General features: G+C 46.5%; 1 protein-coding gene across 1 annotated transcript; it reads right to left on the bottom strand.

Moving 5' to 3' along the window:
* Positions 1–87: 87 nt before the first annotated feature.
* Positions 88–27,937, bottom strand: OC90 (otoconin 90). Its single transcript, XM_017499534.2, has 14 exons — positions 27,862–27,937; positions 26,930–26,995; positions 25,459–25,515; positions 21,963–22,137; positions 16,231–16,343; positions 14,190–14,318; positions 13,932–13,973; positions 12,721–12,771; positions 11,656–11,703; positions 10,062–10,115; positions 8,268–8,393; positions 7,117–7,288; positions 4,143–4,249; positions 88–623 (listed from the first exon to the last, which is right to left on the bottom strand). Exons 1-14 carry the CDS (start codon positions 27,935–27,937, stop codon positions 328–330), a joined length of 1,512 nt encoding a protein of 503 aa, XP_017355023.1. The 3' UTR covers positions 88–327.

Genomic DNA, 27,937 nt, shown 5'->3' with positions numbered 1-27,937 from the left:
TCGATCTCACTTTTACAATCTACTCATAAGAAAGTATGTGAACATTTTTTAAAAGCAAAACAATCAGAACATGTTGATTGGAGTATTTATTGAGTTTGCACAGTGCACTACAGGGGCATAGTGGTCTGCCTTCTCCAAGTGCACACTGGCCTGTGTGGGGACCACAGCTGATGATGCACGGACAGGGCTCATGGCCTCTGTTCCCTCCCAGCCTTTGGGTTAAAGGAAGGGAAGGAGACCCCAAGGGACAGAGGAGGCTGAGAGCTAAAGAGGTGAAGGAGAGCAGGAGTCACACTACTGAGGGTGTTGACCATTTTCTCTGCGTATCTATCTTCCATGGACGGGCCTGCTGCCCAAGGGACCCAGTGACTTCCGCAGAAACCTCCTGGCTCTGCTGAGGTCTTCCTGGGGAGAAGCCTCATCGCTGTCCTCCTCAGAGCTGGAGCCCAGGGTGGGAGCTGCGGGCACAGGATGCAGACTGTCTTCACAGGATGCTGGCTGCCCGGGGCACCCAAGTCTGCTTGAGGACTTGAGGCTTTGGTTAAAGGAGGCAGAGGCCATACACTCAGCTGCCGTGTGGTCACAGGCACAGAGCAACTTCTCACACAGGCTTTGGCCCTCGCCTTAGAAGGAAAGAGCAGAGTAGGAGACATGAGACCTCTGAGGATAGCACTGGGAGGCCTCCACAGACCTGGCCACCCCTCAGCCCTTCTCCTTCCTCCCATCTTCCACACACCCTCAGGGTGTCCACCTCACGTGGCTGGTAATTTTCCAACTTTCTCTGCCTGCTAGGAATGATCCCTCTGCCAGGAATGCTCTCAACGGGTGCCTACCTGTCTGTCACAACTAGGCTGGCTTCCCCTCCTACAGAAAGTTCTCCTGAGCCACCAGGCTAAGGGAAGTGTCTTTCCTGCGGGCTCCCATGGAACCCCACTTCGTGTTTTTTTCTGTCTCTGTAGGTTATGTGTTAATCTCATTGCACAGTCATTTTCTGTTTATATCTCCATGTTTTACTCCTGCTGTTAGAGAAGGTAGATAGGTAGATATGAGCAGGGCAGGCTAGAGCCCCAGAGAGTATCAGGCAACTGTCAGGTGACTGTCGGGTAATTGTAAGGCAGCTGGCAACAGGGAGGAGAAAGCTTCCTAACAAACAGGAGACATGTTGAGCTTGTGGGCAACTTCCTAATAAAAACTTAAAATGGTACATTTGACCTTCCTCTGGGGACATGTCCAGGTATGCACAGTAAGAGGAAAAATGGCAGCATTCGATCCATATATGGCCTTCTTCTGTGGGTGCTAGGTCAGTGAGGGGAAATTGCCCTAAGAGAGTATGCACATAACTTCAACCAGCAAAGAGGGCCCGCGGCTCCTCCTAGATACTGGCAAGTCATTGTGCATGCGGTGATTAGCCAACAGCCTGCCCAGGGGGAGGGATGAGAGGAAGAAATCAGGGGAAAAAGACAGGAAATAGTAAATCTTTTAGAGCCCTGAGCCAACCATCAGGCAGGACACTCAGATCTTTTGAGTTGCCTGCTTGGTCCCTTCCAAGTGTACTTTACTTTGCTTCAGTAAACTCTTGTTTCTGCCGTAGATGTATTCCGCCTTCTGGCAGAATTCTTTCTCCCAAGAAGATAAGGACCAAGGGCTGCAGAGCCTGCCTGGACTCGCCGCCGGTAACACTGCTGGACAGAGAACTTTGCTGACAGAGCAGAGTCTGAGCACCTAACTCAGATCTTGACAAGTAATTCCCAAGTTAGTGCTCAAGAAGTATGTGTTAGATTTGACTGTTACTTCTTCCTTCTCTGGGCCAGAATTTCCCCATTCATCATTTACATTGCCGGATAAAATACAGATGACCAGTTAAATTTGAATTTCAGTTGATATGTTTGAAAGTGTGTCCGTTTAGGACATACTCATACAAAAAAATATTCATTGCTTATCTGAATTTCAAATTTAACTGGGCATCACGTATTTTTATTTGCTAGATCTGGCAAACCAACCCTATTTTTTTCAATATATGAGTCGCATGCAGTGGGAGTGGTGTGACTTAAATGAAATAATATCTTTGAAGGTGCTAGACATAGATAAGCTTTCTACAAATAGTATCCCTGTTATCTGTGGTTTTCAATGAAGCTAAGGGATATCTTTTTGCATCTAATCCTACTTTGAAGTGTTCATCAACCAGATTTTTTCCTATCACATGCCACACAGACCTTCCAAGCCTCCTAAATCGGTCTCCACGTCAGCCCTAGACATGCTGGTTGCATTTCAGCAGCAGGAAGTGACAAGAAGAGCAAGCAAATACACCAAGTGTGGGAGCAAAGTGGAGCTATGCAGAGGCCCTGTTCCCCGGAGCCACGTTGTCCTTCCTCCTGCATTTGTCTTATGATAGCACAGGACAGGATTTGAGATGCCTTCATTTCTCATCAACTAATACCTGGCATCTGGTATAGGAGGCTATGCTTAAATCTTACAGAGGGTCAGAACTGGTTTGCTGGAGCTCTGAATTAGTTCAACCTTCAGATGCAGTGTTCCTGGATTCTGTGATGTTGGAGGAATGGAGAACAAGGCTTCAGCCCAGCAGGGGAGACCTCCCGGCACGAATGCACCATATGACAACTCATGTGCTCTAGACCCTCCCTTAGCTCCTCATCCCCTATAGGAAAAAATTGAGATGCTTCAGCCTTGCAAGTAGGTTTTTTGACTTCATGATCTAGCACCTGTCTATCTCTCCACCTTCACCGTGCACTACAACCAGCCTCCCACTTCCGCTTTCTGTTCCAGCAATACAGAGCCACAGCTTGGTTGCCCCTAAGCTGCCCAGCATTCCCCAAACGCCACCATTTTTCCCTTTTCTCTTTGCTTGGAATATTCATGCCCATGACCAACTGGGAACGTGTTAAATCTCACCTCACACCTCTTTTGAATTTTTCCAATTTTTCCTGTTCTCACTGTCATACCCTTGACTCAAATGCCTTTACCAGCATTCCCAGGGCCCAATGATACCTGTTAGCACATACTACATGGTATTAGAATAGTCGCCTGCCTACATCTCTTCCCTCCAAGCCATGAGCAGTTTGAGGCAAGGATCATGAAAGTTCATTGTTTTCCTGGTTCTTGGTGAAGGTTTGTTCTTTAAGTGGATAATAGAAGAATGAATGAGAGAGTGATATGTAAGCACAAAGCTCCTAGGATATGGCAGACATGCATGATTGTACAAGGCAAGATGACATGGCGGTCTCTGCACCACGCTGAGGTTGTATAGAGGAGGGAGACGGATGGAAGGTCCAGCCAGGGGGCCTCCCCTGACAAATATGAAAATGAGAACCAACTCTTACAGGGCCCCTGGGAAATTCTAGGTGAAGTGTTTCCTTTTAAACGGCAAAACATAGGGGAAATGCATCCACTGAAGTGAATGAGGAAATGGAGCTGGAGAATGCTGATGAAGTTAGTTCTATAGCAAGTCTCCATTTGCTGTCATGGGGGCTGGTCATGGGGATTGCAGTTTTCAGAGTGGTCCTCCCCTGAGGGCCTGAAGGGATACAGAGGAGCCTCTGGCTTCCACCAGAGGGAGACGTGGAGCTGCAGGCACACCTCACTCTACAGCCAGAGCCAGTCCCCCTTTTAAAATAGTATTCCTTAGATCTGCCCTGGGAAAAGGACCCTGCTTCTTAGAAAAAGTAAAAATAGAAACTCACTGATATAGTGAAGAATCAGCTTTAGGTCTGAAGTCATACAACTTTACATTTTAAGTCCCAATTCTCCCACTTATTTCTGTCTATGTGATCTTGGGCCTCAGTTGCCTTATCTGCTAAATGGGGAGAATAATGGTGCTACTTCGTGAGACTTTTGTGAGGATTAACTCTGTTAACACATATCACGAGCTAAAAATCAATAAGCTTGGGCTATTTGTGTTAGTCTGCTCATCACCAGCTCTGTGACTTAGGCGGCTCAGCCCCTTGACGGTGAACCTCCTCATCAGTGGAAAAAGTATGGTAATACACGCTCCCCAACGTTAAAAAGGAGTATTAAGTCACAGTACAGATGAAGAAGTGCCTGAAAAAGCATCCGCAAGTCTGAGCTACACTCACAATGCTAACCTGAATGAAATAACAACTCACCGTGCAACCAACAGCACTTACACTTGGGCTTGTGATCCACACACACCACCGGTGACCGAGGAAGCCTGTCCATCAGGCAGCCCAGCCTTCTCACTTGCTCTAAGCAGCAGCGATGGGACAAGCAGCACCTAAGACCAAGGAAAACCCTTTACTTCCCAGACCTCCCAGCTTCCATAGGAATCCCCTCAAGCATGACGTGCTTCTCCCACATGCCCTGTAGCAGCCAGGGAAGCCAGTGCCTCCTTTCCAGTGCACACAGGGCTGACGCATATACACATTGTATACTGCACAAAGGCAACATTAATCATACTGTATGTGTCCTATTAAATGTTTTTAAGGCTGGACGTGGTGGCTCACACCTGTAATTTCAGCACTTTGGGAGGCTGAGGCAGGTGAATCACGAGGTCAGGAGATCAAGACCATTCTGGCCAACATGGTGAAACCCCTTCTCTACTAAAAATACAAAACATTAGCTGGGCGTGGTGGCGCGTGCCTGCAGTCCTAGCTACTAGGGAGGCTGAGGCAGGGGAATCACTTGAACTTGGGAGGCAGAGGTCAGCCTGGCTATAGAGTGAGACTCAGTCTAAAAAAAAAGCAAAAAAACCCCACATTGTTTTTGTATTTTTATTGTAACTGTTCATGGCAAACATAGGTTATTTACGTATTTATTTAAATAATTTTTAGCAGATGGAAACAGAGTCTTGAGGAAGGAGTACCTTTTTAAATTTATGCAAAGGTACCATATGGACTAGCAGTAACCTTACTCCCTCCAACCTTTGACATAGAGTTAATCTCACATCCACAGTGCACTGTCATTTGTCCCTAGCCTTAAAAAAGAGCAGAGTAACTATCCTGAGCATAAATAAAGATCTGCATCTAGAAAAGCGTCCAGCATAGACCAGGAGCTTGCAAATATATGAAAATGGAAATATATTCCATCCATCTGGGCTGATACGGACTCACAAGTGTCCCCGCTTGCCAGATGGACATCCTTAAGAAACTTGGGATGGCCTCAGCCAATAGAGAGCTACAAATGCTCCCCAGACACTCCCTTTCGACTCTCCCCTTTCTTTAATAACTCTCGCTCTGTCTGGGAGACCACAGCTCCAGCAGGGATAAGTCATAGCCTCTTGTGGCTTTTTTGCTGCACCTCTTCTCAACCAATTATCTGCTTATTGACTTTTCCACATTGCTAGCAATCAGAGGAACAATCCCCCATATGCTCACATAGCCACCAGCTAGAGGTGTCTGCCTCCTTCAGCTGTTGGCACAAAAGAGCCACATAATCTTGTGTGTGTGTCTGGCAGGGATGGGAGGGGTGGATGATTGACACAATAGTTGAAATCTAAAGTTAATGAGCGAATCAGAAATCATATGCAAATCAAAATATTCATAAAATCACTGAAATCGTCCATAATGTATAGTATAGGTAGTCTTGAAAATACATTCTTGTAGAAAATTATATCCGTTTGACTAACTCTTCCTTAGTCAAGAGTTTTCTCCTGTGACTTTGAGTTTTTCAATTTCTTTCTACAGATGTCAAATAGCCATATCACAACTTACCTGACCGACTGGTCAAATTTTATATTTATATGGTCAGTCATCAGGAAACACCTTCAGAATTATCTCCACTTTTTTCCAAAGGGGTTCAACAGAATGCACAAATTGCTGATAGCTATGTTTCTATTGGTCGCCTTGTCTCATTGAGAGCTATACACTCAAAAACCTGGACACTATTTAAATTGTCCTCTGCCGTGGAGAGCAGCGGGTGTATGGTTGAACCTCAGAATGTAAACATGCTTATGACTCCACAGTGTGACATAAACTTTGCTAGAGTAAAAACTTCTTTAGGGTCCCCTGGTGGGAGGTAAGTTTTGATTTCCTCATCAGCAGAGCCTGGATTTCCTTCACTGAAAATCTCAGAGATGGATAATTAAGCCAGGATGGCTGAAAAGTAGAGGCAGGGAAGAGATAAAATACAACCACCCAGACATCCAATCTGCAGCTGACATGCTCCATATTCCTTCCCTATCACTGTGCCCTCTGTGTTAGCTACAACAAGCTTTGTCTTTTTGTGCTTTTAAAATTCATCGATAGTTGCTGATTTTGCTTTGGCAACCATACCATCCGAGAAGGACATGCACCTTCTGAATGCAGGTCTGTTCCTTGACCGTGGACTGGGGCTGTCCCCATGTGCAGTCTTTAAACTTGATCAACTCCACTTTCAGAAAATTCCTCAAATGCAGGTTGAGTCCTCCATGGTTTCCTTTGTTTACCCTGCTGTATTTATTATGTCGGGTAGTACTTTTGTTGAATTGTTCATCTCTTTCACCATATGTGCTTCTATGAGGCGAAAGCAGTTTGTTTTATTCTGCTTTGTAAAGGTTGAATCATTCTTGTATCTGTGCCACCTAGCATGGTGCCTGGCACACAGAAAAAGCTCAAGAGGTATGGTTGAATGCATATTTAAATGAATGAATAAATTAATGAGTGTGTGAGGTCAATGAAAATTCTCTCAAGAGCAGTAGATAGAAAAATTAGCAGTTACACTTACAAGGTGTTGAGAAGCTAATTTTAATGTGGCTTTCTGTAGGAAAAACCAAGTGGTGACCTCAATTCTACTTGTTGGTCATTGCAAAATAGGCAGACTTGGGGTTATTTGAACGGTATTTGCAGATTGGCCCTTTTGAGGTAGCTGGACCGTATTTGTCAAAGCACTAAAAGGGCTCAAGGAACCCAGATCAAAAGATGTGGATCTGTCTGGCTCTGCCTTTTCCTAGGTGAACAACCTCAAACAACTCAGTTCCTGAGCCTCAGCTGCTAACCAGGAAAATGGGTCTATGATGCTGAGGACCTACCTAAGTGAGCTACTGTGTGCACCAAGCTTTGAGTGAAGCCCAAGGCTCAGTCTGGTGCCCAGGAGGGCTCTCACCACTCCCTGGTGCAGACAGCATCAGCACTACCACGCCAGAGCCATCACCTCTGCTCTCCATACCTGTCCAGGGCATCCCTTGGCTCGCCTCTTCCTTCTTGTCCACAGTAACAGCCATAAGACTCAAATTCCTCCGGGCACCGGGACGTCAGACAAAAAAGCATCTCTCCAAACTGTGGCATCACCTGCATGTTGTCCCCACTTCCCAGGTGCAGGAAGGTGAATCTGTCACAGGCTGAAAGGAACAGGAATTGTCAGGAGAGCAAGGACCGTCGGGGCAGCCGTCGCAAGAGGAAGGCCATGTGAGCTTCCACGTTGTATGTGGACAATTCTAGGTCACGCGAGAAAACCCCATGTCCTACTGCTTGGCTAGCCATTCTTCTGGGAAAGCTGTTATGGCTCATCCCCTGCTTGGATGCATTATATTTCAGAGAACAAGTCTTTTCTCTCTAGGCTTCTAATGCTCTATGAGACTCCTCATTAAATCCCCCCATGGGATGGAGACTTGTCAGGATCTGAAGTGCTTTTTGGGGCCATGTCTTATTACTGAGTAGACCTGGCATCCTGGGAGTGTCCTGGCTGAACTCTGAGGCTTTCTGGTGGCATCAGGTTAGCACACCTGGCCAGGCTTGCGTTTCTTTCCTCTGCCTCTCCAGCTGCCCACACCCATCTCTTTCTCTGTCTGTATTTCTCCTGCTTCCACCCTTCCTCCTCTGTCCACAAATCTCAAATGCAGCTTTCTCCATAGCTCTGCATTGGACACCATGGAGTACATACCCATATATTAACAAAGCCCCTCCTCTGTGTGCCCAACAAGCTCTGGCTCCTTACAGGTGCAGGGCCTTTTTTAAGAGGGAAGAGAGACAAAGGGGGAAGATGATCAAAACCCAAGTGCTTCATTCTTTCCAATAAAGCAGGGTGTGGACAATGCCAAGCTGTTTCCCTCTGGGCCAGTAAGAGTGGTGGCAGCATGAGGTCAGGAGCTCAGAAGACTGTGGCTCCTCCCCCAGGCTCAGCCTCCCAGTGTCTGAGTGACTACAGGCAGCTTACATCTCCTCTGAGCCTCAACGTGCTCTTCCAGTCAGTAGATAATGATGTCTTCTAGTTACACCCCCATGAGAAGGTCACAGTGTGAAAAGGCGGCCCACGGTGATTGTTCACAGCCTAACCAAAAGATCCCAGCAGTGGAGAGGACGGACACTGCTTCCGCTCACCTTCTTCAGTTGTCTCCTCCGGACCATTTTCAACAGATGACACTGCCAGCCCCAGAGATTGAATGCCAGCAGGGACAAGGGTTACAACTTTAGCTGTAACCCTTGTTGCCACTATCTCTGCAGATCCTGAAAATGAAAAATTTCATGGTTCAGATTCAAAAAGTGGCTAAAGCAGAGATTTGCATATGGACACACCAAAGCCAAATGCAAACAGAACACCAAAGCTTTAGGAGAAGGTCCCTCAAACTGGGTTTGCAGCTATCTAGGCAGATTCTTAGGGATCCATGAATTCTACATGAGAATTTGCAAATTTTCTACAATAACCTTAACACCGTTAGGAGCCTGTGCTGGACCACCTGGATGGCATTCCAGGGATGAGGACTGCCGAGGCCCCCAGGCTCATGTTTGTGTCACGTTTGCTATCCATGCCTGCTCAGTGAAGGGCCTTTATGGTGCTCACAGCAAGTGAAGAGGTAAAGAAACTGGTGGAGAAATTAAAGCAACTCATAGTACACAGCAAGGCAGGCAAGCCAAACAACTCCTGGAACCCCCTATTTCTTTGTTCAACTGCAGCAACAGCTTCTCATTATTTGCAGAATTCAGTGCAAGGTCCTTCCTGTGGCCTGCAAGCCTTACCTGTGACATGGCCCTACCTTCCTCACCATCACATCTCTTGCCTTCTGCCTGGTGCTCTCTCTGGATCTCCCTTTGCTCTGATGTGTCAGTCTCACCTGCCCTTTTAGCTGGAGGCAGCAAAGTCTCCCACCCACAGGACAAATCTCCAGCCTTCCCAGTACGGGGAACAGCGGCAGGCTCAGCCCCACCAATCTGCTGACCTACACTCAGTTCCCAGAGTACTGGGTAAGGTCTGGCATCTTTGTGCTCACTGGATTGCAGTATTTCGCCAAATTCACTGTATTGGTTTGCTTCGTGCATCTGGTCATCTATCTCCTCTTACTCCAGCTCCTATGAGACTAAAGCCCTGTTGCAATCTCTGTCTCCTAGGTTTAGCATCCTGCCCAGTTCTCCAATCCCACAAATAGAAGCAAGTTACCTAGTTTCTATCATGTTCCTGACTGCTGGAAACTCACCTAGTCAGTGTAGTAGAGTGGAAAGACTTAATGAGTTAGCATTAAAGAGGGCTGAGTTTGGGTTTTAGCTTAGCTACATACAGATGATAACCCTGGGCAAATTTTACCTCTCTAAATCTTAATTTCTCCATTTGTAAAATTATACTAATATTACCTCTTTTGGTATTTGAATAATCCTTCTAGTTAATGTCTAGCAATTAGGAAATCGTCAGTAGTAGCTATCAGAACTGCTCAGTGAATGAGAAAATAGCCATATGTCTAATCCAGGGTTAAGACCCTCCATGTGGAATGTTCTACAAGCCAAAGGACCTCCCATGCTCAGTGAATGAAAAAATAGCCATACATCTAATCCAGGGTTAAGAGTCTCCATCTGGAATGTTCTATAAGCCAAAGGACCTCCCAGAGCCCAGTGTCTGCTCTCTGTTGAGTCTGAATAGCCAGTAGCCCTCCTGAGGAAGAACTTTCTTGATTATTGGTGCCAATATAACTTGAGATCCCCTCACTTTATTTAGAGTAGGGCACTTGGTGTTAATCACCCTGCCTGGGCCAACTGCCCCACTGGGAAATAAATGCCTCTGATTCTTGCCCCTCTCACCTCCCATGCTGACTACTCACACTGTATCTCATCTGGAATCCAGTTGATGTTATAAATGCTTCAAAGACAATGACATGAACATAGGCAGGCAGAGCCCAGTGTGCTTACCTGGAGGGGACGTAGCCCTAGCAGCTTCCACGCCTTCCTGATCGTGGCCTGCCTCTGTTCCCCAAAGAAGAGAGACAGGGTGAGGATCCACCCCAGGTCGTCCCACCTGGGTTTCCAGAGGCGTTTCCCACCCATTGCACACAGGCAGGTGGCCATGTGCTCTTCACTCTGCCCCTGGCCCACCTCCCACCATGAGATTTTCTGGAAGAGCTGGTGAGAGCAGGGCTGCTGCTGAGCCAGAAGGAACCCCCCAGATACAGGCTTGCTGGCAAATGCAGCCGCAGCTTGTCAGGCTGGAAGCAGGTGAGTCGGTTCAAATACTTTGGGAATGACAGCTTCTTTAGAATTTAAGGGAAAAAAAAACTAAAAGTAAAGTGCATTTTGGAACAGAGGAGCATTGCCGTACAGAGACAGCAGATTGCGTGGTTGAGGTTGTTTGCTATGTGACTCCAGGAAAACCACTGATCCTCAGTTTCTCTGTAAACCGAATTTGTTGTTACAATTATTTGACAACGATCAAGCTCCTACTCCATGCTGGGTAAGGCAGAAAGGGCTTTTTGAATTAACTTACTACAACCCCTTGAGTTGGCTCTATGCTCACCCTTATTCAGAGATGAGAAAGGAAACACACGGAAAAGTTAGGTTCCTTTTCTAAGGTCCCAGAGCTAGGAGGTGGCTGCAAACCCAGGCAGCCTGGTTGAAGTTTGTATGCTTAACCACTAGGCAAGTCTACTATTTCACTTCTGGCCGTGCCACAAGAAAATGCTGGAGATGCTGACAAAAAGTTATGTGGAAGGACAGAAACTGCCTTAAGTTGTATGTGCTCGAAGATCAAGACTATGCTGGTGTTCTATGAAAACCTGGCTTTCAAGTTGACTGATATGGACACAAATGTGCCGTTAAAGAGGGAGATTCTGGACCATTCTAAACTGGGACAGATTGTTCTATTCAAAAGCAAAACCTAGAGACTCAGAACAAAAGGACTACCAAGCTGAACCACCCTGGGCAAATGACTCTACCTCTCAGAGCTTCTTGTTTATCTGTCAAATGGGGATAGGCCTCCAAGGACCGGGGAAGACTAACTCAGAGGATGTTTGTGAGGGGCCTGGGAATGATACGCTGACACATCAGAGTCCCTCAACAAGGTCACTGCCTGTTAACCAAAGAATCCACTTACTCACTTATTCATTCTAAGTAATTGGTAAATAATTACCATCCATGTGTGCTTGTTAATAAAGGATCCATGGTTATTTACACAAACAGAGTAAATGGTTAGGTTAACTCTGCTGATGAAATTTTGCCCTAGGTATTTCTAGGTAAGGCAGTGTTCTCTATGAGCCACTATTGTATAAAGGAAAGGAAACAGTTTTACAGCCTGAAGTCTGGGATCAGAGAACAGTCCACCAAGTTACTTGCTTGCAAATTTTACTCTCCCTGAGCCTCAGCTTCCTACATATTCTGTAAAATGGGTATAACAATATTTCTTTCAGGTTCCTCTGAGAAGTGATCACAGGACTGAGCACAGATATTTAGATATTTGAAATATTTGTCCACTGGACTCCAGGCTGTCCTTTTCCAAATTCCTTCTGCTTACTTGTCTTTGAGAGTGTGGTCAGTCTGTCAGCTTCAGTCTCTGCAGCCACTGTGAAGAGAAATCACCCAACTTCAATGCTTGATCTAGCTGGGTGCCAAAGTCAAACAGAGGAAACAGATTTGGGAGCAAAGGATGGAAGAGAGGAGGCTTAGGGTGATCTGATCAGGGAATACGGCTGCACCGTGGTGTTCAGGAGGTCTCAATTCAGTAGAAAAGGGACTAGACTAGAGCCAGGCCTGTGTTTAGGCACAAAGACTGGCAAATGCAACCTTCGGGGGTGAAGGACCATTGTTTCCCCTCGGTTCACCTGTGGGAAGGCAGCTTAAGAGAGCATTTAGTCTGGAAGGAGAAAGCCTCTCATCACAGCTCTGCAACTCAGCTCTGCGTCTTAGACAATTCATCTCTGAATCTCAATAGCCTGTCTTAAAACGGAGGCTGTAGCAATTATTCCATAGCGTTGTATGAGCATTAAATGAGATTATGTATCTTAAGCAAGCTGTCCAGTATCCAGCCTATGATTTGATAGTGTGTGCTGTTTTTTATAGCCACACCTGGGAGAAGATACTACTGGTCTAGAATCTCCCCATGCTCACTCTCATTTAATCCTTATGCCACCCTAAAGATAGATGTGATTATCCCCTTTCAGGGATTAGTAAATGATGGACCAGCTCTCAGCCTGTTTTGTAAATAAAGTTTTATTGGAACACAGCCACTTGTGTTAATTTAGGGGCTGTCTGTGCCTGCTTTTGTGCTACAGTAGCAGAGTTGAGCAACTGTGATAGAGACCCTATGGCTCACAAAGCCTGAAATATTAACTAAGGTAGTTCGGATCTGTGTCCCCACCCAAATCTCATGTTGAAATGTCATCTCCAATGTTGGAGGCGGGGCCTGATAGGAAGTGATTGGATCCTGGGGGAGAATTTCTCATGAATAGTTTAACACCGTTCTCTTGGTGCTGTTCTCATGACCGGGAGTTCTTGCAAGATCTGGTTGTTTAAAAGTGTGTAGCACCTCCCCACTCTCATTGTGTGTTTTTGGGTTCCACGCCAGCCCCCTTTGGCTCACCTTCTCCTGAAAGTGCTGTCAGGCCGCTGTCTGTGGTCTCCACAGGAACCACTGGAAGAAGAGAGCTCTGAATAGCAGTGACTAATGCAACACAGTGTCAAAACCAAGCACAGGGTCTCAAAGGAGAACTGACTCAGTCTCAAAGGAGACAGGATTGCTGACCCAAGGGGAAAGGTGCTGAGAAAGCAGTTGCTAAGAACTGTTCATCCTGTCTTAGGAGTCCCTTGCCTCTGTTGCTCCTTCCAGAACATAGGGTGCCCTGCAAGATCCCAGGTCAGGAGGGGGCACAGCCACTGCTGGGCTCAGGTTCAGATCCTGGCTGAGGGCAATGAAAGATCTCAAAACCCCAAAGGTATCCCAGCTTGAGGAGACTTCTGTTCCAAAGGGAGCCAGAGTGGCTGAGAATGAAAAGACCTCTGGACTCAGAAGATACAGAGATCTGACATGCACATATGCACACAGCCATACACGCTCATGCACGTGTACTCACACTCATGCACGTGTACACGAGGTGTATCTCGGACTTCTCATCCCCAGGTGCCAAAAGGTGTTGGGACTGAGAGATCATGGAAACTGGTGAACAAGGAGAAGCAGGCATAAACCTGAATCCCGTTTTTGGCAAGATCCATATTTTGGATTAGGAATCATCACTTGCTTAGTTCAGCGTACAGTTAGTAAGAGCCTGCCCTGCTCTGAAAAGAGACATGTGAAAAGCGGCGTCCTCTTCAAAGGGCCTCTGTTGGAGCCAAGCTGCGGGCTCTGGAGAGTGCATGGAGAAAGCGGGGGAAGGGAGAGGAGAGGCAGTGGGTGTGCCCCTGGGAGACTGCAGCTGCTGGGAGCTTACTTAGCGAGGAGGGGCCTCACTCCACTGAGCACTACGTCTTGTCCCAGTCACGCTACATACAAGGGCTCTGACTATAGAGTGAGAAAGGGGAGAGAATGAACTTGGGGTCTACATCCACAGTGAATTGAATTCACACCTGTCCACAAAGCTTAGGGCTGAGTTTGCACTAGAGTCATTTGCCATTGGGCATTTGAATTGAGTTTATCAGAAGTAACACATCTCCCAGCCAGGGAAGCTAGGGCCACATCCAGTGTCACGGTCACTCCAGCTCCGGCAAGGCAGGCCTGGTGGAGGAGGTGTATCCACAGGCTCCCATCAGCATCTGGGCCCTTGTGGTTCAGGAGGCAGCATCCCTGGGAGGCCTTACCTTTGGGCAGAAGTGTTGTCAGCTCTTCCTTGACGGTTGTCTCTGAACACACACACACACACACACACGCACGCACACACACACACACACACACACACACACACACACACATTGGCAAGTCCGTTGAGAGCAGTGGGTGTGAGGGAAGATTTGAAGATGCCGGACTTGGCATCTAGAGACATGCAGCAATGATTGGTCCCAAACCAGCTCCAGTCCAGACCCTCATCCCCATGGCTGATGCAGCCAGGTTCTTCCTACCTGGAGTCTGAGCCAGGCAGAAGGAGGTATCCAGAAGGTTCAGGGAAGAGTTGAGGCTGGACCGAGCCAAGCACTCTATGGCAGCCTTGTCACAGGTACACAGCAGGTGCTCACAGTGGTCCTTGGACTCTGCACAGAGCAAGGCACAGCCGGTTGGAAAGATCTCACTTCGATCTCAAGAGGTAATGCAAGCTCCAAGACTGAGTTCTCCATCTCCCCTGCCAAAAACCCACTCCCCTTGCAGTGTCCATCTCATTCATGTCAGCTCTATCTCTTCAGCTGTGTGGACCCAAACCAGGCCCGTACCCACGCTTCCCCTCCCACACTTGCACGCAGTGAAGCGAGCAGTTCTATTGGCTCCACTTTCAACATGGAGTCTGACCACATTGCCACACCTCCAATCTACCACACTGGGCTGACTCCCTGTGGTCCTACCCGTGGTTATGTCAGTGGCCTCCCCACTACCCCGCCTGCTTCTGCCCTGCTGCCCAATCTACTCTCATCCAGGAGTCAGAGCAATCCTTTAGAAACTTAGGTCCACCATGCCTTTATTCTGTGCAGAACCTTCCAGCATCTTCCCACCTCAACCTACATGTCTCACCGTCACCTAGGAAAAGTCACATGATTGGTCTCCCCACCCACGGCCCCTGTTCCTTCTCAGATCGCATCCTCTTCCACTCCCTCCTAATCACCCCATTTGTGTCTCACTGCTCCCTTATTTCTCAATCACACCCGGCATCTCAAGCCTCAGGGCCCATCCATGAGCTATTCCTTCTGTCTGCTTTGCTCCTCTCCCAGATACCAGCAAGGACCACTTCCTGCCCATTCTTTAAGTCTCCCTCCACTCCCATTGTCTCAGGGAGGCTTTTCTTGACCTTCCCATTTAAACAGAATCCCCCCACCTCCCTCCACAGGCCTTTCCCCTGATTCATTTTCCTCCAGAGCTCTTGCCCTCTCTAACATACTATACAATTTGTTTTGGGTATCTTCAGTGTCTGACAATGGTGAGGACATTCCAGAAGGTCAGCCTATCCCCAGCACAGATGACCATCTTGCACTGGTGTAGGTGCACAATACATATATGTTGGGTGGACAAATGAATCATGTTTTCCAGGTTCACTGTGCCTCCCACCTGCTGGGTCACATCCACCTCTTCCCATCAATGCCTCCTTCGTGCTCCATACTCCAGCCAGTCCATGTTATACAGACTTGAGTGTTAGTCGGATCTGGGTTGAAACCCCGGCTTTGACCCTTTGCAGCTGTGTAACTTTGGGCAAGTTATTTAATCTGTAAACAATGGCCCCCATCTAATGGGGTTATAAGGAAGATCCGAGTTTCTGTGTATAAACCTGTGGCATGTAATAGACACACATAAACACACGTAAAGTATGGCTCTAACATAGGACCCCCTACATGCTGTGTTCTGTCTTTACCCCATGCCTTTGCCTATTCCACCTCTGCCAGGGTTGTCTAGAGACATGAAATAAAATTCCTGGTGTCACACAGTAAACAAGGTGGGAGCTGAAACTTGAACCTATATTTCTGATTCTTACAGCCACCAATGCAAGCCTTATTCACACGTCACTACTTCCACCCTCACGTCCATCTCTAAGTTCTTAACATATGCCAGTCCCTGTGCTAACCATGTCACAAGCATTGTGTAATTCACTTTTCATAACAAATCTCTGAATCAGGTTGCTTCTTCCTCTTTTGAGGGTCAGAGGAGTTAAGTGATTGCCTCAGTGTTGCACATTGTGTAAGTAGCAAACAATTTGCCCTTCTCAAGGTCTCAGGGTTGTACACGTATAAAATCACAAATCAAATAATTTGTTGATCAGCTATGATTTCAACTCAAAAACATTATTATACATCTACTCCATGCAGGATACAAATGTCATCAATCCAGCCCCTGTGGGTCTCTAAGTGCTGCCAATGGTGATGATGATGTGGAAGGGCCTCAATGCCCTCAGCCTGGTCCAGGCTTGGGGCCCTGTACTGTCATTTCTCGGTCCAGGCCCTTGGGACACCCGGAGATGCTTACCACACGTGATCTTCTTCCCGACACAATCGACGTCTGTGCTAAGCTTGGCAGGGTCTTGGAGACAGTCCATCTCAGCGGCCTCCTCATAGCACTTGCGGTGCTGGAAGCAGCAGCTGCAGGAAGGTGGACAGGAGGCAGGACGAGAGTGTGGGTTACAGGGAGGGCAGGCAGCTCAACATCTTTCTGTGTCTCTGGACAGTTCCTGACAGTGGTCTGTTTTTATTTATTTATTTATTTGAAAATAAACTCAAGATTTTATTGTCTTCATAAAAGAAACGATGGCACTTAGAACAGGATCACTTGGCCCTTTCTCTTCATATCTCCTCCCAGTTCAAAATGCTTGCATCTTTTAACAGCTGATATTCTCCTGGATCTGCAGTTGGGCTCAACGCACTCAGCACATGCATGTATGGGCACACGCACACACACACACACACGCACGCGCGCACACACACACACACACACACACACTCACTTTCCTATCTGCTATCTTACAAGCTTCAGATTGCCCCTGCCCAGGCTATGGCCGTTTGCTGGTTGCAAACTGGTCCTGGATCTCAGCCTAAGGACTTAGTAGGAAGGTGGCCCAGCAGAAGGTAAAATGAGGCATGTCCTGGTCCTCATCTAGACACTAAATCCTTGGCCTCTCCTTGGGTCACTGCTCACCATTACTGACCACATCCATTTGTGCAGCCAACCAGTGTCCTAAATCTCAGCTGCCAGTCTACATGAATTTTCTCCTGCCTGGCCTTGTGAAGTAGCTGACTTCCTGTCCCATCCCTGTTTGCTGGCGGTGGGAGGTGCACCTCTATCACTTGCTTGAACTGACCAGTGAAGGAGAGGCCAATGCCATTTTAGAGGCCAACGACTTTAAATAAAGAAAGTGACCCTTAAGCCGTCAGGATCAAGGTTATAGACCTAAGCAACTATGCTGGAAACAGAAAGGAGAAGTGGATCATCAGCAAGACAGGCCTTTACACCATTCCGCATGTGAACCCCTGTCTGCCTGCAATGCACAAGGGAGCTTAATGGAACAGGTGGCTTCTGCATTTAAAAGTAATCTACATCTTCTTGTGTCCAGGAGAGGTGTCTGAAATGGCCATTTATGGCCAACAGAGAGAGGATAAAGATCAACCCACATGTTCTTGAGGTGAGGAAACTGATCAAATATTAAGTCATGAGCTGGACCCAATCTCTTAGAAGTCAGGCAAGAATTTTGCATAGAACAGCTTGGATTATCTCAGACAACATTATTAAAAAGAATACAAAGGGCAGCACTGTGGTGTGAATGAGCAACCTTTCCCACAACTGTGTAGAATAGAACTTTGGGGCCCAGAGAGGGTGAGTGACTTCTGCAAAGTCACACAGCAAATTAGTGGCAGAGTCCCAAATCAAGGGCCTGATTTGGCAGAGTATCTACTATGTGTCAGGCCTCTAGCAAGGTGTGGATATGGACACAGCATATGGTTGGGGAAAATATTCAGCTGTTTACATATAGAAGGAAGTCAGAGCTAGGCAAAGGTGAGAACCAGTGAAGTCTACATTCTTTGCCAAGCATTGGTTGTAAATGGAGAACTGTACTGGCTTGAGGAGAGTGTTGGAGGCTCCCCAGTGTTGTATTCATGGGGAAATTCAACAATATCTCAGACCGGCCAAGGAAGGAGGGCCGTGGCCGGAATATGACCCTGGGCTAGGGAGGAAGCCTCTCCCTCCAGTGGTGTAAAGGGAAGAGTTGTGAATATCCACTGCCCTTACCCTACCCAGGCAGCACCTTGAGAGGACCTGAATCCTGGCTCTATCAACTGCCAGTGACTTGTCTTGAGCAAGTTACTTATCTCTTTTCAAAAGAACATTATGAGATATTCATTCCCATTTACCAATGAGGAAGCTGAGTCTTGGCAGATGTTCCCTGATAAAAGTTCGGACTTTTGAGCTTAGCTCCATGGACTGTTTTAACCACTTCACATTTAATGCTCATAACAATGCTATGAGTGAAGTGGTGTTATCCTTATTTGATAGATGAGGAGGCAGAAGCCCAGAGAGGTCAAGCAACTTGCTCAAGGCCTGCACAGCTTCTTAAAGACAGAGCTGGAGTTTGCAGTCTGGCAGTGGTGCTCAGGAGCCTAGCTTTTAAACACTGCCTTTCCAAAGGCAGCATGTAAGATGGGCTAGAAGACAGCGCTACTGATCTCCATAGTCTGTGCTCCATCTGCTGCTTCAACTTGCCTCCCAGCAAGCCTTAAAGAGGCTTCGTTTTTGCTTGAATGTGAACGGTCATGCCCCTGGAATGGTACTCTCCTGCCGGGAGGTTGGTGCAGGAAACAGACATGGGAGGCTGAGGTTAGGGGAGGCTGCGGGTCTGAGGTTTATGGGCAGAGCATCTTCCCAGGGATGACAGGCAAGGCCTTGGAGGACATGGGGACTGAGCCTGCTGTGAATGAAAAGCCTCAGGTCTGGGGTCCAAACAGGATCTCAATATTAGGCCTGGGGGAGAAGTTAGGCAGGGCTTTGTTCTGGGAGGTGAGGCAGGAGTCCAGGAAACTGTAAGGGGAACTGCAGGGTAAAGTGGGACCTGAAATGGGCTGGCAAGGGAGCTCCTGAAATTGGAAAGTTTAATTTCCCCTTCTTCAACAGGAATAACAATAATTCTGATGATTGCTTTTGTTATAGCAGGTGAGTTGAGTGCATTTGCTGAGTGTAACTATGTGGTGGCCTCTGTTTTAAGTGGTTTAAAGCATCAACTCAGTTAGCTCCCACATGGATCCCATGCAGCAGCTGCATCTATTACTATGTGCATTTACATAGGTGGATACAGACACAGAGGCTCTATATCTTGCCCAAGGTCAAATTTGGCCAAAGAGCAAGCTGCACCAAGTGTGGGAGGTCATGTGGCTCTGGCAGTGCACACAGGAGGTCAGTGGGGACCAACAGAAAGAAGAAAAAATATGCAGGCAGCTGATGACCTTGGGTAAGCTACTAAATATCTCACACTGTCTAACTCAGAAGGATTTTCTAGATTTAGGAAAACATCTGTGTAGACTCTGCCGTGCAGTGGGCACTCAATAACTGGCAGCAGTTACTTTGGAATCTGTTGTGCAAGTTCAGGGTGGAAATAACCTGTCTTCCAGGAGTTTGGAAATCCCCGCCTCCATCAACCGAACTGTGTAAAGTAACTGAAACTGAGTGCAACCCACCATTCACTAATTTGGGGACAGCGGTACTTCAATCATTTCTTTTAGGTTGGAAACAGTAATGAATACCTGCTTCATTTCTAGTTTACAAGGTGTTTGAATAATTAAAGAAAGGACCTGAAAGGAAAAGATGTTTCCAGAAAGAGCCCTGACCCCACATGCCATAAAGAATCAGCCTCTCCCTTTCTGAATGTCAACGAGCTAATAGTTCCTGCAATGGGAAACTGTCCTTTTGGTCCAAGGCAATTTGCATGCTCTCTTGCAGGTCTGAAGGTGGGAGAGATTTGTTGTTTAATTCAAAAGACAGTATTCTTTGTCAACCAAGGATATATCACTTTTTAATTAATTTGCTTGTTTTTAATTTCAGAAGAGCAATTAGAAGTTCACCACCTAGTCAATTAGTTAATTTGTTGCATTGCTGCTAAGTGCAACATGCTATAGTTAGTGCTGGGAGTACAGAGCGGTAAAATAGTACGGACCCTCCACAGAGGACGCTGAGCAGATCAGGGAGACAGACCCTGGGCAAGCAGCTTCCCCTGCGTGGTAGGTGCAAGAAAGAGATGCACAGATGTTTAGGGAGCACAGAGATTGTACTGTTGCTGAGGGGTCAAGAAATACAGAGGCTGTCCTAGAGGAGAAATGTCAGGGCAGATATGAGATACCTGATATACTGCAAAGAGGATCCCTTCCCTACCTTCTGTGAGCCTGTGCAGATGAAAGCACGTACTCCACTGGGCTGGATTTGGGCACAGGTGATACCCATGGGGTGGGGCATGGTTCACGGAGGAGAGGTGAGACCTGGGTTCACATTCCCACTTCCGTACTACTACTCCTGCGGCTGCTACTGTTACTATGGCTACAGCTGCTGTTATTATTACTGCTAGTTTACTATTAGGCTGGCGCAAATGTAATTGTGGTTTTGCCACTGAAAGTAATCGCGTAACTGCATAATATTGAAAGTAATTGCGTAATTGCACAAACCACAATTACATTTGCACAAACTTAATAGTAAAATAGCACTACTAGAATAATACCGGTAAAATACTACTGCCACTGTTGCTATTCTTACTGCAACTACTACTGTGATTATTAATACTCCTATAGCTACACTGCTTCTCTAGTATGACTGCTGTTCCTATGACTACCACGACCACTGTTACAGCCCTAAAACCACTATTACTACTGCTGCTACTGCTCCTGTTACTTCTGCTACCAATCACTAGTACTCCTGAATAAGTACCAGGCCAGATAGGGTCCCAAGTACTTTAATTTGAATTGGCTCATTTAATCGTAGATAATAATCCTATGACATAGATATCATGGCTACCATTTTATAGATGAAGAAACTGGATCACAGAGAAGTTGAACACCTTGCCTACAATCACAAAGTAAACAAGGAACACGGGATTGGGACCACTGGGTCATGGGTCATGGGTCTTGAGTCTTAACACTTTAACAGATAGTGACAAATATCCCTAATGGCCGAGTGACACAGTTGATCCTCCTGTTACCAGGTCCCGCTTGCCATGTCCTTGCTAACACTTAATGCTTCCAGGTTTTGAATTGTCATTCTGATCGTTTAAGGTTGATGTCTTATTTTAATTTGCATTTTCCTTGTACACAGGAAGGGAGTATATCTTTACTGGTCACTCACAATTCCCTAGAGTCCCCACCATGCATTTACCTCTTTTTTTTTTGAGATGGAGTCTCGAACTGTTGCCTGGGCTGGAGTGCAGTGGGGTGATCTCTGCTCACTGCAACCTCCACCTCCCAGGTTCAAGTGATTCTCCTGCCTCAGTCTCCCGAGTAGCTGGGATCACAGGCACATGCCACCACACCCAGATAAATTTTTTGTATTTTTAGTACAGACAGGGTTTCACTATGTTGGCCAGGCTGGTCTGAAACTCCTGACCTCATGATCCACCCACCTTGGCCTCCGAAAGTGCTGGGATTACAGGCATGAGCCACCACACCCAGCTGCATTTACCTCTTTAGGCAAGGATGGTGTTCTGTTTGTCTGAAGCACAGTGTTCGTATGTTATTGATATTTGACTCATGTTTGTGAAATTGAATAGAAACCTTCATAGTAGTTTTATCCCTGCTGGCTAGGCCTGCTCTGAATAAGAAGTAATTCTCAAATTGTATTATGCAGCGAGTCATCTGGAGAACTTGTTTAAAACTCAGACTTCCAGGTTCCACCTAAAGATATTTTGAGTCAACAGCTCAGGGGTCCCAGGAATCTGCATTTTAACAAACATCCTGGTGGACTGGTGGACCCAAACTTGAGAAACCCTAAAACGAAGTTTTGCTCATCAGACGTGGCATAGGATCTTAATAACTTTCTAGAGTGAGATCTGATCACGGGGGATGTTGCCATGTAAAGATGAAGCGAACAGTCACCCAACTAGTAGGCAGTGGAATTAAACCCTCTCCTGAGTCCCAAGTCCAGGGGCTTTTCTGTATTTGTGCTCTTGTCAAGGTATCAGCCAGGCCTCCCAAGAGCTCATCTTTGGGTCTTGCTTACTTGCGGAGCTCACGTACCTGTCGGAGTCGTCCACAGGCCACCCTTCCATCTCAAACCTGCAGGCGCAACCATAGTCATCAAAGTCTCGGGGGCAGAGACCAGCCACACACTTCATACCATTCACGAACTGGAGCAGCACTGGGAAATTGGTGAAGACAGCCTGCAGCCAGGTGAAGTGGGAGCCCAGGCAATCTGTGGGGTGGGGGACAGGGCCTGATGAGCACTGGGAACCAGGTCTACGAGGGAGTACCCGTCCCCTGGACTTCCTGTACCTCAGGCTGGTGGTGCTTTATCCACCTAGTAAGCACCTACCGTGCACTAAGACTCTTTCAGACTAAGCCTTTATCCCTGCCAGTTTCCTATTTAACAGTCATTTATCCCTTCTTCCTTACTAACAAAACTGCAACGTTCTTAAGGAAGATAAGCCTTTTCCCTAAATTCCTGACGGTATTTCACAATCATTCTCAGCCGGTCATGGTAATCCCATGTTTCCAACTGAATGGTCTATGCATGCGACCCAGGTTTGGCCAAAAATCCTTAAGGGAAAATCTGTAAGTGTCTTCTGGAAACTATTTCTTTTCTGATAAAGAGTGAAGTCATGTAGGAAGATCCCTTTAATCCACACCTTTTTTTTCTTCCTTGAATGTGGATGAGGATGTGTCAGCTGGAGCTGCAACAACCACAGTATAATGAGGAGGCCCCAGGTCTAAAGTTGGAAAACCGAGATGCTCAGGACAGCGGAGTAGCAAGATAGAAGGAGCCTGCTGGGTGCTGGATTCCTGTGCTGAGCTGCCGCATGCGTCCTGGTGCCTTCACACCACTGGAGATAGTTAAATGTCTTTATTTATTCTTGTTGTTGCTATTTCTTTTTAAAAACTCAACTTTTATTATAGATTAAAGGGCACAAATGCAGGTTTGTCACATGGGTAAACTGTTTGACACCACGGCTCAGCGTTGCCGCAATCCCCTCACCGAGGCAGCAAGCACAGTACCCAGCAGCGGGCGTTTCAGCCTCTCACCGCCTCCCTCCCTCCCTGTCTAGCGGCCCCCAGTATCTATTGTTTCCGTCTTTACGTTCGTGTGTACTTAATGCTTAGCTCCCACTTATAAGTGAGAATATGTGGTATTTGTATTTCTGTTCTTGCATTAGGTCACTTAGGATAATGACCCTTCAACTCCTTCCCCGCAAAATGCAAATCCAAACCACAATGAGACACCACCTCACACCAGTCAAAATGGTGATTATTAAAAAATCAAAAAACAACAGATGCTGGCGAGGCTGCGGAGAAAAGAGATTGCTTCTACACTGGTTGATGGGAATGCAAATGAGTTCAGCTACTGTGGAAAGCAATTCAGAGATTTCTCAAATAACCTAAAATAGAACTACTATTTGACCCAGGAATTCCACCACTGGGTACATACCTGAAGGAAAATAATTCATTCTGTCAGAAAGACACTTGCATCCGTATGTTTATTGCAGCACCATTCGTGATTGCAAAGACACAGAATCAACCTAGCTTCTCAACAACAGTGGATTGGATAAAGAAAACGTGGTACAAATGTTTGCATTACAGGTATTGATCGACTTACGACCTATGCAACTTACGACCATTCGACTTTACGACCACAATCGCTAGCCACGACTGCTCCGCATCTGGCAGCACAAACGTTGCCCAGCTGGGCGTACGACAGTGCGGACCAGCTTCTGGCAGCACTACCATCTCCGCGTGCACCATTTCAACTGTACATATAGCCTACTCAACTTACGACCAAATCGTATTATGACCGGTCTGCGGTCCCGACCGTGGTCATAAGTCGAACACTAGCTGTATTTGAGTCACTATTACTTTCCTGAAGGGATCCAAACGACATGGTGCTGACACTATACAACTAGAAGCCAGTATGGGAAGAAATGTGGTACAGACATTCACAACTTTTGAGCACCCGTTAGGTGCCAGAAGCTGCACTAGGTGCTTTCACTAGCGCAGTAAATAGTTCAGCCTGACGAAGTGTGCAGTGCCTTGGAAAGCATTTGCTTTGTGTGTTGTCCCACAGGCCTCCTGCTAACTCTGCAAGGCAGATGTTTCCTGTCATCACCAATTCACAGTAAATAAACTTGCTTTACATTTCACAGTAAAGAAGCTGACAGCTGAAGACATGTCCAAAGCATCATCCAGGGATAATGACTTGCCCTAAAGTATACAGCAAACGAAATTGGCAAGAAAACCATATCAAGTGTTTCTGACTCTAAATTTCCCATTCTCCCTCCCCATCCCACATCTTTCTAACTAAAAGATCCTCAGGTGCTGCGTGAGTGACCCCTCACTACTGAGTTAACATGCACGGGGTCACAGGACAGGGCTGAAGGGGAACAGGAGTAATTTGTGAGGACCAGTTCTACCTCCTACTCCACCCCACTCAAACCTCCTTTCCCATGTTTTGTACCCACAAGGCCTAATCAGGAAAATAAAGACAGAATTCTGTGCTGATTGAAAAAGCAACTCTAAGCTGTATGCATGTGGGTATTTATGCAAATACGCCTTGTCATTCAGAAACTTACAGGGCACCTGCACTTGGTTATACAAACAGTTTAAGCGCAGACTTATGGGTAGCATGGCCCAACCCGAAAGCAATTCTGAGTGTCTTTGTTCAGGTCAATCATATCACAGTCCTATTTTTTTGGTACCTTTAGTAGTCGATGATAGGAGCCATAATAGTGTCCTGATAGTCACATAAGATTTTCAGTTGATAAATGGGATATGTGACACACTTTGACATTCTTCTTCTTTTTTTCTTTTTCTTTTTTTTCTTTTTCTTTTGTGATGAAATCTTGCTCTGTTGCCAGGGAGTGCAGCGGTGCGATCTCAGCTCACTACAATCTCTGCCTCCCAGGTTTAAGTGAGTCTCCTACCTCAGCCTCCCCAGTAGCTGGGACTACAGGTGTGCACCACCACGTCCGGCTAATTTTTGTGTTTTAAGTAGAGACAGGGTTTCACCATGTTGTCCAGGCTGGCCTGGAACTCCTGACCTTGAGATCCACCCACCTTGGCCTCCTAAAGTGCTGGGCTTACAGGCATGAGCCACTGCACCTGGCCGACATTGTTAAACTTTATATTTACTAGTCGGGGGAGAAAAATAAAACTTCTTTGGTGTACAGGACTAAGCTCTAGACTCAAAGGAGAACTCCTCCCTTCTAGCTGTGTGGTCTTCGGCAAGTCACTCAATTCCCTTAGGCTCAGCTTTCTTTTCTGTAAAATGGGGATACTATTCCCCTCCTGGGGAGTTTTGAGTCAGGACTAATGAAGGAAGGAATAGGAAGGCACATGGTAGCTCGGTGGCTCACCCTGCAATAAAGGGCGCCACTCCCATTGGAACTTGGTTCGCCTTGTTGAGAGCTAGCCATGGAGGCCGTGGGAGCTCCGAGGGTTGAGACCAAGGCCCTAGTAATTTCCTCAGATTTCCCACACATGCCCTGACCTTCCGTAGATAAAAGCAATTTTAGACTTAACTTACCAAAAATTTCAGCCACACTTTCCACATTTTTAAACATCCCACTGAAGAACGTGATATCTAAGGGTAAGAAAGAAAACAAATGAGAGTCTTGGTTTTCCTTCTTTTTCCCCTCCCTGTCTACCTTCTAGGTAATGAGTACAGAAAACCTTCCTTCATTTCCTAAAGACAAATTTGACCTTGGGCTAAGCCAGCTTTCCACTAACACAGGTTACCATGGAAACTTGATAGAGATGAAATGTGAATTGCATTACTGGGCAGCATTGTGCAATGGTACAAATGACCCCTGGGTGGTAAGGTATATCTGGACTGGCAGGAATTTTGAGTGAACTATAAATACGTGGTAGGGAATCATCATCTTGGGTCTCGTTTAATGTGATGACTCTTATAAATGGTCATCCTACTGCTTGTCCTAGAAATTATACCCATGAAGCCATTGCTAGAGATACCGATTCCTACGGAGAACGAAGCTTCTAAGCTGGGGCTGGTCATAAATTGCACCATGTCAGTCCCATTTCCTTGTACCTGAGCTGTTATCTGGGATCTCCAGGACTGCTGTAGGTAAAGAGTACATCAAACCTTTCTTCATTCTCTAAAGACAAATTTGACCTTGGGCTAAGCTAGCTTTCTACTATAGATTGCAATCTACTAGCTAGTAGCTTGCTGTGAGGGCCACTCTTGCTGCAGAGGAATGGCTGCTGTGGCCTGCTGGCATGCTGTGCCCCTTAGCCTTGATCCTTCAAAATGCACATGTGGCCTGTCAGTCTTAATGTCTGATTAAAGAACGTCTCCTGGTGGGCATTGCACTTCCTCTAGAAGTTATGCCATTTGAAGAGAGGTCACTTGTCATTTGCATCTGAATGGGACTGTTTACTTTACATGTTATGGGCTTACTCATGAATAATTTGGTTGACCCAACTCTCCCCTCTGAAAGGTTGGAAATAAACCCTTGATTCAGGGCTGACATCACCAGTAAATTCATTATGCTTTATGGTCTTCAGCCATGCCCATATGGGGAGCCAGCTGAGAACTGCTTATAAATTATCGCTGAGAAAACTTTCGCTTCCCTGGGAAACAAATATGGATCCTCCTTTTTTACAACCAGGGCAAACAATACATCATTTATCCCTCATGGTCTTGCCTTCTTGGAAGCTCAGATCTCAATTTGAAGCTAAGATAGAATTAATACATAACCTTCAGGTCAGCCCGTTTCCTGCCTTCTCCTGGTTTCCTTTTTCAGCTGACCTTTGTCAGAAATTTTTAGATTTTGTCTCAGTTGAGAGACAAAGGGTGGGTCAGACACCAGGAGAGATTGTTGGGGAGGTGCTTTTGAATCCCACTTCTGTCACTTTACTTATAAATGCCACAGCTGTGAGTAGCTCTAGGGCGTATTCAGAAGGGGTTATTTTCTCTACCAATAATAGCCTAGACAATTTTCTACTCAGCCCCTAAGAAAAGTTCCAAGAGTCCTTACTGATATTGTTTGGGAGTCCTGGAAGCAGCTCCCGTGGAAGGTGTGGGGTGTCCAGAGGCTGGCCTCCTATAGATAAGGAAGAGGAAGTAAGGTAAGCACAAACACTGATACCATTCACTTGCTGGACCAAGGCCGGAAGGTGACAGCCAAGAAAACTACAGGAATTCACATACATTGAATTCCATGCATATTTCCCAGAACCTGCTATGCGCCAGATTTGGAGGTAGTTCCTGGAGGAAATAGACGATGGCTGCGGTAGCCCCGGTGCCTAATATTGGTCAGCCTTAACAGTGGCATTCTGGTTGGGGCTGGAGACTTATCTCGAAGCAGCCTTTGTGTATGAAGCATCCTGTTTTATTTAGATTGCAGGTTTGTTTTGGACTTTCTTCACATAAAGCGCTTGTGGAAAGAGGTAAATACATGAAAAATACCCCAACCCCCAAGGAGTTTATACAATAATAGGGGATAAGGGTTTTCCCCAGACTATCAGCATCAAAATCACCTGGGATGCAGACTCCGTAAACATTCTGATCCCTATGTTCTCAAGTTTGATTCAGCCAGTCTGGACGGGGACTCAGAAAGAAGCATTTTTAGCAAGCTCCCTAACTAGCTTTGAAGCTGATGGTCTCAAAGCCTCACCTGGAGAAATGTTGTTTAGTGGTATGATAACGATGGTGTCCTAGCAGTACCCAAATGCATTAGTACCAGTACCGCCTTCAGCCAGCGCTTCAGTATGGTGGGGTGTGGTGATGCAACCTGGGCAAATGGGACAAGTATGTGGGAGCTGGAATCCCAGCTTAGACAAAGATTTACTACCTAAAAGCTCAGAGAACTTACAGACTTGTCCCTGCTCATATTTTTCTTTCCCCAACAATATAAAGCTTATAAGTAGTTGGAAATGGTCAAAAGAGTTTTGTCTTTCTTCGTCACACGGAGAGTCATGGCGTCAGCACTGTCAATTTGACGCTGTGTGGAAGTCCCGTCAATCTGAAAGTCACAAAGGGCCAT

The sequence above is a fragment of the Cebus imitator genome, unplaced genomic scaffold, assembly GCF_001604975.1.
Source record: "Cebus imitator isolate Cc_AM_T3 unplaced genomic scaffold, Cebus_imitator-1.0 Scaffold13, whole genome shotgun sequence".
NCBI classification, from domain to species: Eukaryota; Metazoa; Chordata; class Mammalia; order Primates; family Cebidae; genus Cebus; species Cebus imitator.
Note: the sequence above shows the minus strand (reverse complement) of the source record. Positions and strands in the feature narration are given on the sequence as shown.

Bases quoted from the DNA above. Each gene is read 5' to 3' on its own strand.
- OC90 (XM_017499534.2), bottom strand. From the start codon at position 27,937: ATGGCCCTTTGTGACTTTCAGATTGACGGGACTTCCACACAGCGTCAA. The intron at 12,772-13,931 runs GTAAGGCCTCCC...CTCTTCTTCCAG, and splicing joins GACAACACTTCTGCCCAAAG to TGGTTCCTGTGGAGACCACA. The intron at 8,394-10,061 runs GTAAGCACACTG...TTTCATTTTCAG, and splicing joins TAGGGCTACGTCCCCTCCAG to GATCTGCAGAGATAGTGGCA.